The sequence below is a fragment of the Accipiter gentilis genome, chromosome 17, assembly GCF_929443795.1.
Source record: "Accipiter gentilis chromosome 17, bAccGen1.1, whole genome shotgun sequence".
In the NCBI taxonomy this organism is placed as follows: domain Eukaryota; kingdom Metazoa; phylum Chordata; class Aves; order Accipitriformes; family Accipitridae; genus Astur; species Astur gentilis.
Window position 1 is genome coordinate 1,482,538 of NC_064896.1, and position 18,125 is coordinate 1,500,662.

Consider the following 18,125-nt stretch of genomic DNA (forward strand, 5'->3'; position numbering starts at 1 on the left):
TCATTAAGAGAAAAGACCAAAGCCTGAACCGTGACATGCCTTACTTCAGTATTTCTTCTCTGCATTGTCTTTGCGTTGCAAAGCAAGCTATAGCCCACATTTTGATCTCAACACCAGTGTGAAACTGCTTCCCTCGCATGTCCCATACTCCATGGCTTGGGGTTGCCACTGTTCGATTCTGTGGAAACAAAAGTGATACTCAAGTGACTGGAAAAAAAAAAAGCCTATGCTATTTTCAGTTTCAGGATAACAAAGAAGTTTACCATTCAAACTCTGATCCCTGTATTGCACAATGCAACTGAACTGACTTAAAATAGTCACTGTGCACAGGAAATCACTCTTCAAAATAGAAACACAATGCAAAACTCTCACCCGTCCTCCATACTGCAACATTGGAGCTGGGAGCACTCGCCCTGTCACATGGGCCATCTCATCACGGACCTTGAACTGGAACTCTTGAACAAACGGATCTGCATCATAATTTGCACTTCTCACCTAGAAGAAGAGTTTTTCCATGTTACAGGAGTATCCCATTATAATTCATATAACAAGCAAAAGGCTAACAGGAATGCTGCAGAAGTGTTATACAACAATTCCCCTTGTAATTGAAAAAAGCTCAGATTTAACTGCTCAACACTATCAACCTATCCCCAGCAAAAACAATTAATACCATGAAATACATTGGATGAGATTTTTTTTGTTCCCTTAGTTACTCGAGTGCTCATTTGTAGTATGCTCATTCAAAAGCATTTTGTTTACTCACAGGATAGATCAAAAAGCCTTCTCCTTTAGAGACAAGCAAACCCAAGATTAAACAAATTAATTCACTTTATTATGGCACATTCATGTCTTCCGTATATTCCAGAGGAGACTTATTTTAATTGAAAACTTTTGGCTAATTTGTCAGCTCAAAACCCAGACTGTTTCAGATAAGAGCTATCTGTTTATAAGAGTATTCAACTGAAATATTATAAAACTTGAATATTTTTAAGTTAGAAAAAACAATGACATTTAGGGCGTCTGGATTCAGCACCAAGAAAAGATACTGGTGTTATCAGGTGAAAACATGTAGTGTCTACTAAAGAAAGCAAACATCTCAAGTACAAGGCTGAGGTTTAGGAGACCTAGAATCATTCTTCTACTCTGTTACAGATTCCTTGTATGATTCTGGACAAATCAAGTTGCTCCAGTTTGTTTTCAGTATCTATTAAAATTAAGTAGTGATGCTACTATCTTCAAACTATTAACAGAAAAAAAAAAAAAAGGGGCAATGGTCAAGACCCAAGTCTTTAGAGCCTAGCTCATGATTTTAAAAGTATTTAGCACCACTACAAATATAAGCATCCTATAATAATGAAAAAAAGTATGGTGTTCAAATATCAACAGGAATCAAGGAATAGAAATGCACCTAGAACAAAATCTTACTCTCATGAATTTGGGTACTAAAACCAAGTCCATTTCACAAATTTGTTTAAAAGCCCTGATAGCCCAATACAACAAAACTCTGAACTATTTGTCCTGAGTATTTCCAATACCTACTTAGAAGCAATTGTAAAGATTATAACACAAGAGCCCATACCGCTGGACTCATGGTATTGTTGAAAGCTATTTTAAATAAATCATGTTAAAGAAAGTACTTAATCTATTACATTAAAGGGCTAGAAGGAAGGAATGAAGAGATTAGGCAGGTCACATAAGAAGATTTTGCATTAATGTTATCTGCGAGTAGTATCACACCAAACTGAAATTAAAGAACTAACCAATCTGCTTATTTCCTCTTGTCTATCTGGAGCAGATCTCGCTGTGGCCTTTATCATAGTCGATGTCTGATTGTCCGTTAGCTTCTTGATACACCGCTGGCCAGCTACAATGTTACATACCTTAAAGGAAAATCAGAAGCATCAATACACAATAGGAGCACTTCGAAACAGATCCCAACATACCGTATGTACACAATACTATGCTATCACTACAAAACACACCCTCAATGTGTTTAAGGAATTGCATACTACTTTCTCATAGTTCTAAACTTTAAAGCACTTTTAAAAATGTAGGTAAGTAGTGAAAGAAAAGAATAACAAACATGTAAATATGTAAACATGCTTGTACTGCAAAGTGCACTACTTCTTAACATTTTGCAAAATGATATAGTCTACCCATATCAAGCTGATTTATCAGAACGAGTTCATTACTTCTAAAGGCAGGTAGGTGTGTTTCTGTTCTTGTCCCACTTGTAGGCAAGGAAGATGAGGATATTTCAGCTGGAGGTTGTATTTCTCTCTGAAATACTGTGCTACTGTTCTCTCCACAGTCTGACCATTTTCTAACTGTAAAGGAAAGCTGAGAAGACATACATTTTAATAAAATGTACAGAAATCTTAGTTGGCAAGTATCGACATCCCCCAAACTAATCAAATATTAGATCCTGATAGACCTTCAGCGTTAAGCTATCACAGATTTTATGCTCTGACAAAAAGCATCTTACGTTTGATGACTTGCAGGCCTTCTTGTTACGTTACAAACGCGGTACTTCCTTCTCATCGTTCCACAGTGAGTCACTTCTACCTTTAGACCTGCACAGAAGTACCCAAAACCCTGATGTCATAACTACACAAAAATTTGCACAGGAGACACAAGGTTTCTTGTAACAGAACATGTTCTAATCCAACAGCTTTGATGGTCAGCATCAAACAGCACAACATAAGAAATTATTATTCTCTAAACATTTTGCTTTCATTATAATTTAATTTCTGACTAATCAGTTATTATCCTCAAAAACAAATCATAGTGTGTAATATTTCATGTTCTGTCACCTGAATTTCTTGTAGCAGTTTCATTTAACAGGCATGTGACTGATCTCAGACACAGACAGTTGTTTTCACCATATTGTTTTGCTCTCATTCTCAATGCTGCATACCTCTTAAAACTAGCAGTTCCAATGTAATTGAATTTAAAAGGGCAAAGCCAGATTTCTGCCTTATTGTTCATTTTTCCCCCTAGCTTTGTGTCCACATTCAGCCTGTAATTTTCTTTAATTTCACTGACCCAGTTTAACTTCAGATTTTGAGCAGCTGAAGGTCTCGTCTAAAAGCACCCAGCCCACACAAGAGGCTCAGCAGACTTGAGTCTCTATCCACAATAATGACAGCAACAATGGCAGCTTCAAGAGGCTTTCAGTGGCTATTTCTATTAACCGTGCATGCACTCTCTGTACTGTACAGAGAGATCAGACTCAACATCTGCTGAAGTACTGGGCTTATCACAGAAGTGCTGCATAGCATCAACATGCTGTTATGTCTTTCCCCAGCCCCATGGCAGAGAAGGCAGTTGAAAACAGAGCCTTCTCACCCAAAAGATTCTCTTTTGAGAAAGCAGTTGGATGACTTGTCCCGTTGAGGCTTGTGGACCACAGACTGAATATCCCACATCAAATCAGGTCCCAAAGTACCAGATAGCAGATACCATGTTTAGTTTACTAGGGACACAACATTCCAAAGAAGTATCAACTGTACTTCATTGATTCCTGACAACACTAATGGCAACACTAACACCAGTATTACTTAGAGGATGGCATAGTCAAAAATAAACTACTGCTGCCCTGATACAGCATTAGAAGAAAATAGAAAAAAAGAAACTGTGAAGCACTGTGGCCAAGCAGAAAAGGGTCGTGAATACACAGATACCTGGAACCCGTTCACTGCTTTGTCATTAATCTGCTGTGAGCCTACAGAAGGCACTACCCTCCCACAGAGCTGCTCACAGGCTTCCAATTCTTTAATGCAGGATTTGTTTCACTATACATGAGCACATCTTGGCTGGAGTTCCCAGATACTACAGTAGTAAAAATAAATATTGACAGCAAAGGTAACCTTTCAATATTGTCTGACTATGGCAGCAAAGTGTCTGAGGCATGCCAGATCAAGCAGAGACAGCTTCTCATTCTCCAGTTAGCTGTCTTCCAGAATGAAAACAGACAGGTAGATGTAAAAAGGAGGTGTGTTAGAACTATTACAAAATAATTCCTTTAAGTTTTTTTTTTACTAATGACTATTCTATGAACACATCAGTTTATAACTATAGCTCAGATTTATTTTTTTGCTGTCCAGTATTTCAACATAATCTAATCTTGCATCAAGTAACACAAGCGTTTAAGAGCAAAGCTTTCAAAACCCGAGCTCTTTCAAGGCTTCTCTGTCTGCCAATTACACTGGAATAAAAGGATATGGGAAACACAAAGCAAAGTAGCATATATGGAGTGAAACTACTCAAACCAGCAGCTTATGCAATTCCTTTGGAATGGAATTTGTCCTTCAGCTGCAAGTTAGCAAGTGGTACTTGTTTTTCCACAAGGCAATCAGTTATTAGAAGTCACTGCAACAGCATACCTTCAAAGAATCAATGATATTAGCTTTGAAATCAATTTTCACTTTGCCTCAGCATTTAAACAGCGGGAGACTTACAGCACAATACCACTATGGCCTCAGTGACCCCTTGCTTATAAAAGGTTAGCCATCTAGCAAGGCAACAGTCACTTACCTCTATCCACGCAATAAAGAACACAATTTCTCTTTCCCTCTTTAAGCCACTGGGAACATAACTAATTTTTCATCTTTCATTTCTGTAGAGCTGCATTTTTTCATTCAGGACTAGAACTAGAAACAAGGCGTACTGCAATTCCCTTGGCAGTCCCAGGGCCCTTCTGATACATGCTAAACAGGAGGTTTCCAGTTCAAACAAGTCCCTTAGAATTAACTCGACTGCATTACCTGGGACAGAACAGATACACTTCTACTCACCCTTTATCTCTTTGGTGAATTTTACCCGATGAGAATCAGTCAGAGGTCTTGGTTGTTCATCGATATTATGAATGTCAAGAACTTCACACATAAACTGAATTACAGGTTGTGCTTTATAGAAGGCAGTGGCAGAAACTAAAAAGAGCAAAATATTAAGTGTGAAAACCCCAAGTCAGAATGTTGTGAAGCACTATACAAATGAATGCTTTTTAAAATTCCAGGTAACCCTCAAGCAGATGTTGTGCAGCCCACATTTTTAAAAAAGGATTAGCAAGCCTTGCAACAACTAAGTATACAAAAGCCAGCATAGAGCCCACAGTGACACATCAGTCTCCAGCACAGTCATCCTGTAACTACTTTGCGTTTCAGGGTTTTGAAAGGGTTTTTCCCCAGATAGTATTTATTTCTAGAGAGCTGTAACTTCCCCGAGAGACATTCTCTTTCGACTCTGTATGGAGCTGCAAGCAGAGACAGTATTAATATCTCTCTACTGAAGACCTTTTAACATGAAAAGCTAAGATTATTCAATATGCAATATAATATTGTCAATGATACGATCTCAAGTACTGAAACAATATTTGGTAGAAAAATGAGCACTATTTTGACTATACACCAATTATGTTAGTGTTGTGGGGCATGCAACCCTTGATCTACCAAAACCTCTTACCCTCCCTGCATACTCATGACACAATCACATTAAGTGACAATATTCTGTTTTTAAACAGGACAGTTGACTCATTCCATGGAAGGAAGACCATAAACAATCTGACAAAGCTATAAGCAACTGAAAGCGTATCTTTTAGTAAGAAAGGTGAGGTGGCGCTAAATATAGCTCAAACACAAACTACTCCATACATTTAAAACTTTAAATGGCAACAACAGAATAGAAATACTTGACAAGCATTTTATTAGTTTTCCAGATCTCGTGTACCAAAACCACCACATATCAGTGCTAATACAACGAAACATTTTTCAGACATGTGTCACTTTAGCAGGCTGCCAACTTTACTCGACACACTCTGGCCAACACCTCCGGATGTCGATTACTGAATGAACACAAACAGCTTACACCCCCAGCGACTGGCAGGGTGCAGTTTGTTTCCCACAGCAACACAAGCGACACAGAGAAAAACAGATTTTGCAGAGAACCTCGTACGAGTTTGTACTGGCTTTGTTTGGCAAGGTTTTGGTAGCGGGGGGCTATAGGGGTGGCTTCTGTGAGAAGCTGCTGGAAGCTTCTCCCATGTTCGACAGAGCCAATGCCAGCCGGCTCCAAGACGGACCCGCCGCTGGCCAAGGCCAAGCTAATCAGTGACAGTGGTAGCGCCTCTGTGATAACAAATTTAAGAAGGGAAAAAAAGTTGCTGGGACAGACAGAAACAGCAGCCAGAGAGAGGAGTGAGAACATGCGAGAGAAACAATCCTGCAGTCACCAAGGTCAGCGAGGAAGGAAGGGGAGGAGGTGCTCCAGGCGGCACTGGAGCAGAGATTCCCCTGCAGCCCGTGGGGAAGACCCTGGTGAGGCAGGCTGTCCCCCCGCAGCCCAGGGATGTCCACGGGGGAGCAGATCTCCACCTGCAGCCCAGGGAGGACCCCACACCGGAGCAGGCAGATGCCCAAAGGAGGCTACGGCCCTGTGGGAACGCCATGGTGGAGCAGGCTCCTGGCAGGACCTGTGGCCCTGTGGAGAGAGGAGCCCACACTGGAGCAGGTTTGCTGGCAGGACTTGCCCCTGGGAGACCCACGCTGGAGCAGTCTGTGCCTGAAGGACTGCAGCCCAGGGAAGGGACCCGTGCTGGAGGAGTTTGCGAAGAACTGCAGCCCATGGGAGGGACCCACGTTGGGGAAGTTTGTGGAGGACTGTCTCCCGTGGGAGGGACACCACGCTGGAGCAGGGGAAGAGCGTGATGAGTCCTGCCCCTGAGGAGGATGAAGCGGCAGAAATAACGTGTGATGAACTGACAGTAAACCCCATTCCCTATCCCCCTACACCGCTGCGGGGGGGGGAAGGTAGAGAATCCGTGACTGAAGTTGTGCCAGGGAAGAAGGGAGGGGTGGGGGGAAGGTGTTCTGAGATTTGGTTTTATTTCTCATTACCCTACTCTGGTTGATTGGCAATAAATTGAATTAATTTTCCCCAAGTTAAGTCTGTTTTGCCTGTGAAGGTAATTGGCGAGTGATCTCTCCTGTCCTTATCTCGACCCATGAGCCCTTTGTTATATTTTCTCTCCCCTGTCCAGCTGAGGAGGGGGAGTGATAGAACGGCTTTGGTGGGCACCTGGCATCCAGCCAGGGTCAACCCGCCAGAGTTAAACAACTAGAACAAAATGAAGTGATGGGATTTGACCATCATCTTCGCAGCCTCAAACCACAACATGAAGTGATTACCCTGTAAATTGTAGCATACAAAGTTCTTAAGTTTCTCATTCACAGAAAGGACTGAAAAGTTTCTACTGCAAGAGTTACTACTACGCTGTCTAATGCCCATAAGAAAAATTTGCTTCACAGAAAGTAATAGCACAGTACATCATGAATTGGTATAAATTAACTACAATTCAGGTAGGACAAGAGTATTATCTCAGTACCTAGCATATAGATACTAGTACTGGTTATTTCTCAGACAGGTAAGACTTTTACATTCATCTTTCAAACAATAATAGCTACACCATGGCTACTGTTTGAAAGGTACAAGAACAAACCCATCTGAAGTCACATGAGTATCCTCCACAATTTAGGTAAACCAGAACACATGGACTTGCAAATTTTCAGCATGAAAGCTCAGTATCATCTGCAACATTTTATTATGCTCCAAGACAGACACTAAGCACAACTTGACTTAAGAGTGCTTAACCTAGTGCAAAAAAGACAGACTATTTACCTTGGGTTTATACAGCATTTCAAACAGTGAGAACAGAATGCAAATTAGAGAAAACTTTATGCAGCACCTGCATCTCAAACACTGACGCTTTTCAAGAGGGGTTTAACAACTAGAGTCGGAGTGCTTACAGAACCAGGGAGTCTGACACATGCACCAGTTGATCTCAGATGCATTCATCTGGGACTTTATAAAGTGGTGCAAAGCAGATCTGATTTTGCATAAGAAAGCCCATCTCAATTAGCCCTATTCACAAAAGTGCTTGTGATATATTTTACAGAGTTTTCTTGCAAGTATTGAATAACACCTACTGTGGACAGCTGCATGGAAACATATCTTAAGCAATTTGCCTGTATCACTGTGGATGCACCAATACAGAAATTAAGTAGAAAAACAAGCTATGCTAGACTTGTCCTTCCTATATAGCAGGGTTATTTTAATATGGCAGGTAAATTTCTGCCCAAACACTGACGTAATGACAAATCCAGAAAAAGAGACTCGGATTTCTAGGTAGCCTTTGCCACACAGGTCTGGTCTGAACTGGCTGAACAGGAAGCCAACGTATGCATACATACACTTCATTATTACAATCTCACTCTACTATTATCATTACAACTTCTGCAGTAGGTTGACTTCACAGTTAATGTTGCATTTCATAAGGATATTACAAGAGACAACTACTAAATCTTCAAACTGGGCAATGAGACACAAGTATTCCTCAGGTGAAAACCCCTAGTGTATAACGCAATTAAAGTTTGAAAGTTTTCTTATTCTGACAAATTCTAGCAAAACACCCCAAGCGCTTCTTTAACTCTTTATTATCTACAATATGAATTAAGAAATCAGTGTAGAAGATGGCTTCTGGTTACTAAATCCCCCTGCACAGATGGCACCAAACGTTATTACCACACAGAAATATGGCACCACAAACTCAGCCAAAATGACCAAAAGGCAAGGTCATTTTTATTCTTAGAGGCATGTTCATTATTATCTTTATTCTTAACCTGAATCCCAACTTACCATCAATATTGAGCATCATCTTCCACATGGCAGGCCGAACAGACTGATGGAATCCAAACCAGACCTCCCTACCCCCACCCAAGGGGTGATCATAGCCTTCCGGAGCTGAGAAAAAGGAGCGGCCCACAGGGGTATACCTAGTGAAAAAGACGACCACACGTTTATGCTATTGCATTCCAAATATAAAGTACTGCTTTCCAAATTAAAATTCTATATTAAAGATTACAACACACAGCGTTATTTTTGGAATTTTGTGCACCAGGAATCTGTGCCTAGAATCAAGTTTAAATAACACACTCTTCTGTTCCCATTGCAAGTGTTTTTCAATTTAGACAACACATTTACTAGTTTTATCAACACAAAACCACTTTCAGTTTTTACAACAAATCGAGAACTAAGTTAACTTACCCTTTCTGATCTTCCACTTCAAGAAAGTCTAATCTCCATCACAGCAGATTCTGTACAACAGCATTGTATACACTGGACTGAACCTCAAATACCATTTTGCATGTTTTACTAGGGAATATTTGAATACAATGTACACTCACAGAAGTAATAACTATGGTGGAAATGAAGTACTAGAGAAACTAACGTTTCTCTCTTGGGCAGAAAACAGCTGCTCATGAACCTCCACACTCCCTCACATTTGTAATGGACAGGCATTAGTACAGTGGTTAACATCTTCCATGTTTCCTTAGGATCTGGGGTAGATGAGGAACACTGGCTTCCATAAAACCGCATTTTAAGAGTCAGCTACGCCCAATGAAAAACACCTGTGCAAAGCCATCCTACCATCTAAAGCCAGCAATCAAACTTTAAAAGTAACTTTCATTGACCAAATAAAGCAAAATTAATTTGGCCTTCTCTAATGTTTCAGGGTTCTGAGATAATGAATAACAGACTTTGTTAGGACAGGTATCTAGTCTCAACTGTGTATTTAAAACATGAGAAGCATACACCATTGATGGGTACATCAATGAATTAAAAAGACTCGTGCTTTTTAGACAGTCACAGCCATCAGGTGCATGATACTTGGCTCAACTTGAGCAGAAAACATGAAAGCAGTGCTACAGCATACTGTAATCTCTCAGTTATTTCAATTAATGCCTATTATGAGTGTCTCCTGTTTCATGATCTTTTCAAACAAATACATCACCTGCTCTGGAATTTAAATGTCTACAGAAATACACACTTCTACATAATTGGCTTCAATCTCCCCAGTTCAGCTAACCAGCTGTGCTGCATAAGGGGAATGATCATTTTTTCTTTTCACCTGTGAAGAAACAGGGATGAAGGTCTCCCAGTGGGGATACTTCAGGTAAAGACAGACTGCAGGAAGACAGTGAACCTACTTCATGGAGGGTAGGTGTCGTAGCACCACATCGACAGCATGAACAGGGTTAGTGCTGATAGGTTTGTCTAGTTCCAGAGGCTCAGGCAAGGTTCTTCCTGTCAAAACTTCATGCAGCAAGTGCCAGCTCACCCGAGAAACAAACTTTATTGACACTTTGAAGGGACGATCTTTTCCACCTTCTCCCGGTAATGTCACATCCAAATCCACCTGCGTGGGGGGAAAGCAGCTGTTTAATCTCCAGTCTGGTAGTCCAGAGTTTCCGCACCTTCCCATAACTGGACCAGAGACTCAAACTCAGATATTTAGGACGCAGCACATTTGATAAAAGTACATTATCAAATGCACAAAATAAAGAGAACTGGGTCCTCACCAAGCAGAAGAGGATCATGTAACTTTGTCATCTTGAATCAGAAAACTCTTCATTCCAGAGAAACTGTGGTTTGATTATTTTTTAACAGTACTTCATTGTAAGATAACGTATTACAGTCTGTAAAACTGAGCATTTAATAGATTTTGCTGTAGAAAGAGGATACTAAATTGTAGGGGAGGTTCTGAATGCAACTAGTACATGCACATTTACATACATCGGAATTTGCAGAAAATACATTAGAAGGACTCTATTTCAATACAGATACTTTAAGATACTTTCAGTTTTTCTGAACTGAGCAAAATTAGAAGTTGGGCTTGTTTCTTTTTCTTTCCTATGAAGCTGCTACAAGTACCATTTTTTTCTAGTTATCTTACCCCAGTAGTGGCCACAGGAAGCGGATTGGCTGTATAGAGGCTTCTTTTCCCATCATAAACTGGTCTACGGTCCCCAAATATTGTCACTTTAAAATGCTGCACCATTGAGTCCACCACCTCCCTAGAAAAGTTCATATTTACAGTGAAGTAGTTTTCAAAGAAATATCAGACTGGAACTGGCTCCCACACCGCCTGTGTTTTGCTGAAGTAGTTTCAACAAACATATTACTCAAGTGAATTATAGAACACCCACTGCTATTGCAAAAAGATGCTTCACATACTTCTAAAATAACAGATAAACACTAAAGAATGAAACCATAATCAACACAAATGCTCAAATACTGGAAATAATTTCAGAAAGTGCTAGAAACAGCTGGGGCCTTCGTATAACCTTTGTTACAGCACAACTCTATCTTACTCAACACAACGTTAACTCCCTTATTCTACAGAAATTAAACGCTTTTCTTAAGCATATGCAAAGTAGCATTCTTGCAAACCAGAAGCTTACTAGTATACTGTTGTCTGACCAGGAAACGTTAGCCTAAAGTACTTCGGAAGACGATAAATACTGACTTCCTCTTCAAGCAAAATTAGTAGCAGTACTTTCACCTCTCAGCTGGGATTGGGGCAAGGGAAGAGAAACTCTCCATTTCACAGTTCTTTATGTTACTAAACACTCAGAATCCAAATTCTTTCACTGGCTAAAAGCACGTCAATACACTTGAGCAATTTCAGAATATCTACTCAGCACTCAGTCATGCTCCTGCACGAGCCGACCTTACCGAGAACCCCAGTCTGCACTGGTACACCGCTCCCTTCCAACACTACGCACAGGGCTACGCGTGCACAAGAAATTATTTCGGTAAGTGCCAGCTTGTTGTCACATAACCTGTGACAAAAACAGAGGGATAAAAGCTAGCCATGAAGAGTAGGAGCAGCAGGGAGAGAGCAAGAGGCTCTGTAAAACAAACCTCCCATACCAGAGTTCTCAGCTGTAGCTCTGCTATTCATCTCGCACATACGGCACGCTTCAAAGCAAAGCGTTATTTACCTTCTGCTTTCCAGTTTACAACACAGCGGAAGCAGTGGTAAAGAACATCGCTATAAAGGAAAGTAAAAAGGAAACAGAAGACACTCTAGATTTTAAATCCTCCCTACAGCTAAAAGCTAATAAAGGTGCAGGTGAATTTAAAAGAGCCAGAAACTATTCAAGAACTAAAACCTCTATTTATTCCAAATACAAGCATGCAGACAGGATGCTAGTCACAAACTATTTCAGAATAGCTGAGTCTATGTAAATCCACTGACTTCTTAGAAATAACTGTCACAGCATGCAAAAGAAAGGGAAAAATATATTTCTAAGGAAAATTCTTCAAAGCAGGTATTTCAGTATACTGATTTCAATTTGGACTAATGAAAGCCATTCTTCTCTGCGTAATCCACAGCACACTATCCGAAGTCATTTATTCAGCAGATACTATATTCTTTTATTTGGCTCATTTATACAAGCTCTTGCAGTTTTTAACTAACACCTGCCACATTTTTACACATGTGAAAGTTGGTAAAGTAGTAGTATTTTTAAATAACCAATTTCATGGTTCCCTACTTTGAAAAAACCAATACGCATGCAAGATTTACCCTCAGCTTTCAAACTACAGCTTATATTAGGATCCACAATTTACATACTCTATTTGCTGTCAAATTTGAAAACAAATTTAGTCTTTCACTTGAAAATATTTGACTATTAAAGCAACTCATTAGGTCTGCTGCCTGTGTTCAATTAGTCTTCTTAGTTTACCTTGACAAAAACCAGACAACTGCTTCTACCAGTTGGTAACACACATAGGGAAAAGGAAGACAGTGTCTTTACTGGTAGAATAGAAAGTTGATGAGCTTTGGGACAAAGTGCATCTGATCTACACCTATACTACAACAACTAAATTTATGCATGAGAGAGCTCTTAAAGCACTTAAAATTAACTCCAGTCTCTAAAAAGCACTTCTGGGAAACAACCAACCCTCACACAACCTAACAAAAGTCAAAAGCAACAGTTAGATACTCAATCTGAGACTCGCAGGAGTTATGAAAAGTTGTATCAGCCACAAACATGCTCTTCAGGAAATCATTATTATTTAGGTAAGCAAAAATATTGATCATTTCACACAGTTACTTTACAAACTCAAACCTAATGCTGTTGCCTCTCTCCACATGAACTGAAAACTTCAGAAGACACAGCATTTGTCTAAAGCATAACCAACTAAAACAAGCTGTGACAAAGATCAATTTTGGTTTTGGAAGCAAGCTTCAAATTACCCTACAAACAGGACCACGAAAGGGATTTTTTTTTCCTTTTAAATTTTAAATATAATTGAGTTGCTATTTTAAAACAACTTACTTCAAATGCACTATTTTCAAACATCTGTAGTTTCTCCCACTGTTATGGAAACAACTAACTACACAGAATCACAAACTGCAATTGCTGGAGCAACCGGAGCTCTTACAGCTTTGTCTCCCTTAATCTATTTTAATCAAGCATGACCATACAACAGACAAAAAAGTGTTTGTGGTCAACAGATTTTAAGTGAAGTGACATTTATCTTCATTACAAGATCACACTCGAAAAGAACCAGACATACAGAACAGTAAGTCAGTTTAGAGCAGTTTATATTTTCCTTGTACCCCTATGAGCATAGCTTCACAAACATTCTTCATTTAACAATACGGTGGTAAATTAACCTTTCATAACAGTAAGATTATATTAAGAGTTAATTCACACAACTACTATATCCCAATTTTAGGGATTTATTAGTTTCCTTTTAATTAATACTTAACATAGGTATTTATATAGCCTTCATAACTGCAGCATGCAACTAGCAGGGGGGGGAAAAAAAAAAAAAAATCACCAGCCAGAATCAGGCCCTAGCAATATGCTATTGTTAAAATGTAAAAAAACAGAGTTGCAGATGAAAGAGGAAAAAACCTGCTTTTCAGCTACCCTGAACTTTAACTGATGAAACACATTTCACAAGAAACTAACAAGTAACTCCTCCTAAAAAAATTATTAAATGCAGAGAAGAAATACAGGAAATAGTAAATGTTGTAATCTTTAAAAAGCAAAAATTATTCTAGTTCTAATGTCAGGTTTTCAATTGACTACTCTTGCTGAGGAGGCTTCTCTGGCTCCCAAATTTATGAGGTTTAGGACGAAATACACAAAGACCATATATAAAGAGCTGTACTAGCAATCTGTTAAGGCTGAAGAATCCTGCACTCAATAAGTACAGTTTGTTGGATCACTAAATAAACAGGGACACAGAATATGAAAATATTCTCTCCATTTAACCAGCAATCTAGAAATAAAGTAGCCTAGTAAGGGATTTAACTGACCCTAACACAGAGAAGACATGAAAATAAGATGAGATACAATGTGCTATACAAAATGCTGTAACAACAGAAAAAGGACACAGGTAAAGCTCAAACCAAGCCTGACCATTTCAAATATACTAAGCTGATTGCATGAAATACCAATTAACAAGGGGAAAACTAGTTTGTTTGCAGTGCTTTTGTACCACTGCTCCTAATGGAAGCTTTTCAGCTGAAGGCTGTCTCCTCCTGTACCTACTGCCAGTATTGCAACCAAAACAGGTAATTGCTTACAGCTCTACCATATTTATGCTACCCTGAAGAATGGGGGTTGCTGCCAAACAGCTCACAAATTACTGTAACCACTAATGGCTGGCCCACTTCATAGCATCTGGCCACAACCAAACCAAAGAGAACCTGGAAAAGCCTCTGTACCTGTCTCGCAGTTGTTTGTGACAACTGGCACACAGGACTCCATAGCATAATGCTCAGATTTTAAGCTACATAGAGACTATATTCACTTCAGTAGGTCTCTCTGTTGCTTAAAAATTTCAGTATCGGTATAACTTACAAACAAATTTCACCTTCTTACCTGTTCACCCTCCGAGGACACTTATCTGGTTTGATATCCACCTCATAGAGGTAGACATCAATCTTTGGGATTTCAACTTGGAAGCAGTTGGCCAGCAGTTTAATGGGTTTGCCCATGGTGCCATAGCCAGGACGTCTGGGCACCATGAGTAGGGGCTGTGCCCCGACGGGTCCTGCAAAAGAAAAAAATACCACAGATTAGAAGATAAGCACAACAGACAAGCTGTGTTGCAGAGGTACTTCTTGTTTACATTTCAACAATTTAAAAATACGTAAGGCTCCTTGCATTTGCAGGTACACACACTTGTCTCTCATTGAGACTTACTAACATACTCCCCTTTTTCAGTCTTAGGCAATTCCCCAAACCAACTCAAGGGTGACCAGGCAGGCACCAGAGCCAGCACACTGGAAGAAGGGAAAATTAGCTGTATCAAACAGTACACATCAAACAGCGTGCTAACCTATTAAGTTCCAAATGAACACTTGCTCATTTTGCCTTCATGAGCCTCCACCCACAGCTAGACTGTTTTACTGATGAGTTTCAGCTTCTGTGATTAGCATGAGTAAAATCAGATTTCCGAAACAAACAAAAAAGTGTGCTTTTCTTCATAACACTTCACTATTGCAGAACGCTTGACCGCCATTAAAACACAAAAAAGTTTTACAAGTCTTTTCTGAACACCCTAGTAATAACAAAGTTGCCACAGAATACAAAAATATGGGAGCAGTTCTGGACTGATATATGTTGTTTGTGATAAGCTCTTAATTTCATTGCCATTATTAGCTTAGTCTTGGAAGACAGATTATTCTTGAACTTTGGTGGCTGAAAATGGATGAATAGTAAAACCATTACCTCCTGTCTAACTGTACCGATAAAGCCAATTGGCCAGAAGAGGAAAGACTAAGATTAAGACACAGGATTGTAAAACTCTTGATTACTTATACATCAGAGAAGAATACCCGCAGCTGCTCAGAGAAACCATCAAAATCTACAGTAAGAGATGGGTATTTTGAAAGTCAGCTAAAAACGCCTGTCTAGTAAGATATGTTACATTCTCATCTGGTTATTGATTTAACTTACTTTGCATAATTTAGATGAGAATCCTCAGCTCAAGATCTGGGTTACTCATGCCTTACAAAACCAAACACAGCAGTAAACACAGTCCACTTTCAAGAATTTCTACTGGTATTTCCACTTTAAAAAAATCTCTTTCCAGTCAAGAAACAACAAAACCAAAATGCTTTGTAGCCTGAGTTTTAAAAAATTACTCATCGTACAAATGTCATGATTTACAGAGCATTCGATTAAGTTAAAGTTCTCCCCTCTACTCCTACTCAGTGACGCAGATAGCAATTCCAGCCCACTCATTTTCATAGAAGAGTTAAAATGTCAAGTGGTGGTAAAAAAGTCTTATTTGCCTTTTGATTAATCTCCACCATTCCCGGAAAAAAAAAAATCTCATTATCTTGAAGGAAACCTTGTACTGAGAATAGGTGAACATCAAAGCTTAAGTTCTACCGTAATATTTGTCTGACTCTACCCAGAAACCTACCAAAAAATTCTGAGTGGGCTTGGCTTCGAGCCATAAGATAAAACAAAAACATAAAACAAGAAGCATCATTTAAAACACCCTCACAGACTATGCTTATGCAAAACTTGTTCCAAGCATCTGTTCTCTTAAGATTTTTCTTCATTTTAATACTGTCACACAAGTAAAAGCAGCTCTACAATTTACTCCAGATATATTTTCAGAACATAAGCATATGCAAAAAGTTACTACTAAACATTTGAGTGGCATATATGACTCAATAGCTTATTTTAACATTATGAAGACATACGTGCCATGCTTTATATTTAGTTCATATCTGTAGGAAATGCCAACAAAACTGCTGAAATAAAGGTAACGTTATAAAGGTTGCTATAGTCTGGTCTACCCTGTCTCCCCCCACCCCATTTGTTAAAATCACGTAAAATGTGAAAACAGTTGCTAAAATCTGCAAGCACAGGAACAACAGCCAGCATGAAGACAATCTTCATGAAGGTTAGGTGAAGAAGCGCATGGAACAGGGAAATACAGTATGGCTGAAATCTTTGTCACCATCTCCTCTGGAAGTTGCACTGAATTGAACTTTTTAACTGAGCACTCAACTACTGGAGAGTGCTGGAGAAGAGATAAATAAACCCCTTTACAGGAATGCTATCCTGTTGTTTACTCCTTTGCACAGCTTAACAGAATCCTAGTGATCAACTGCACAGGGGCAAAAACCTGAAACAGAGAAACAATATTCAGTTACTAATATGAGACAGGGTGCACTTCAAAATCCTGGGTCATGAAAGAAACGCTCTACCCAAAGCCAACTATGCAAGCAGGCTTCCAAACTCTGCTCCTTGAAAAACAGTGGTGAACAAAACAAGAAAATACCAGTTGTTAGACAAAGGCTTTCTTTAGCCTGACTTGTTCAGCTGTACCACACGTGGCTCCTCAGGAAACAGCTCACCCTGGAGGAAGTTAGAACCCAGATTTTGGCAAACATGAACTAAGTGACCAATAAACGAATAAGAAGTGCAGGTCTACACACTATTCAGGAACAATTTATTATTTTTTTTAAATTCAGCTGATATTGCTATCATTTGGTGTGATACACATGCTCCCTTGGACAGGTTAACTTAAAAGCATGAATATGCTGTAATTCAATTCTGCTATCACTGTCCAAATACACTAGCACCCACTCAGAATATCCTCCTTTCAAAATACACTAAATTGCCAGATCGCATGTTGTGAAAGTCTGCGTCACTGGCTTCAAACCTGTGACTCAAAACCCAATAAAACATAAATAACAAACGACGCTCTCTGAGGACAGCTACTGCTCCCGTATCGTATCAATGACTCACTCAACCTCATGCCTAAGTCCTGTGTCAAGCTAATGGAAATAAACACACGAAGCAAAAATACCAGAAGTAGTATTATTCTAAATAGCACAGAATTACTATGATTGGCAGACCGATGCCTTCATGTTATTTAACCATTGCAAAAACAAAGTCGTTAAAGTTCCAAAAATCTTTGCAAAAGCGTTACTGCAGCACAGCCCAGCTCCGCAGCAGATGGAGGAACGCACAGTCTCCCGGTGCCTCCGGAAAAGCAGCTCTGCACTGTTCAGCTGCCCACAAGTTTTAGAGGAGAAACTTCTTTGTGTTTAAGAAACTATTATGACTCTGCCATTAGAGCATCAGGTACGTACACACGCACATAAACCAAGTCTGGTTAGCATGCCAGAATAGTACTCGGTTCATAAAACCGGATAAGGAAGGTCCCCAACATTGACAGTCAACTGATTTATAACACAGAACAATGAATACACAGATAGGAACTAAAACTGACGC

The 18,125-nt window shown here is 39.5% G+C and overlaps 1 protein-coding gene across 4 annotated transcripts in view; it reads right to left on the reverse strand.

Annotated features, from left to right (window-relative positions):
* The window catches only part of AGO3 (argonaute RISC catalytic component 3), a 42,852-nt gene that overhangs the window by 18,650 nt on the left and 6,077 nt on the right, over positions 1–18,125 (reverse strand). For 3 of the 4 annotated variants that reach the window (XM_049819900.1, XM_049819901.1, XM_049819902.1), the window contains 10 exons: positions 14,745–14,916; positions 10,790–10,910; positions 10,044–10,252; positions 8,692–8,828; positions 4,797–4,931; positions 2,486–2,573; positions 2,193–2,340; positions 1,761–1,880; positions 373–495; positions 45–178 (listed from right to left, as the gene is read on the reverse strand). In XM_049819900.1, coding sequence (XP_049675857.1) covers positions 45–178; positions 373–495; positions 1,761–1,880; positions 2,193–2,340; positions 2,486–2,573; positions 4,797–4,931; positions 8,692–8,828; positions 10,044–10,252; positions 10,790–10,910; positions 14,745–14,916 — 1,387 coding nt within the window. Of the gene's footprint in view, positions 1–44; positions 179–372; positions 496–1,760; positions 1,881–2,192; positions 2,341–2,485; positions 2,574–4,796; positions 4,932–8,691; positions 8,829–9,964; positions 10,017–10,043; positions 10,253–10,789; positions 10,911–14,744; positions 14,917–18,125 lie in introns of those variants that run through there. The other variant, XM_049819903.1, reaches the window with a different exon arrangement.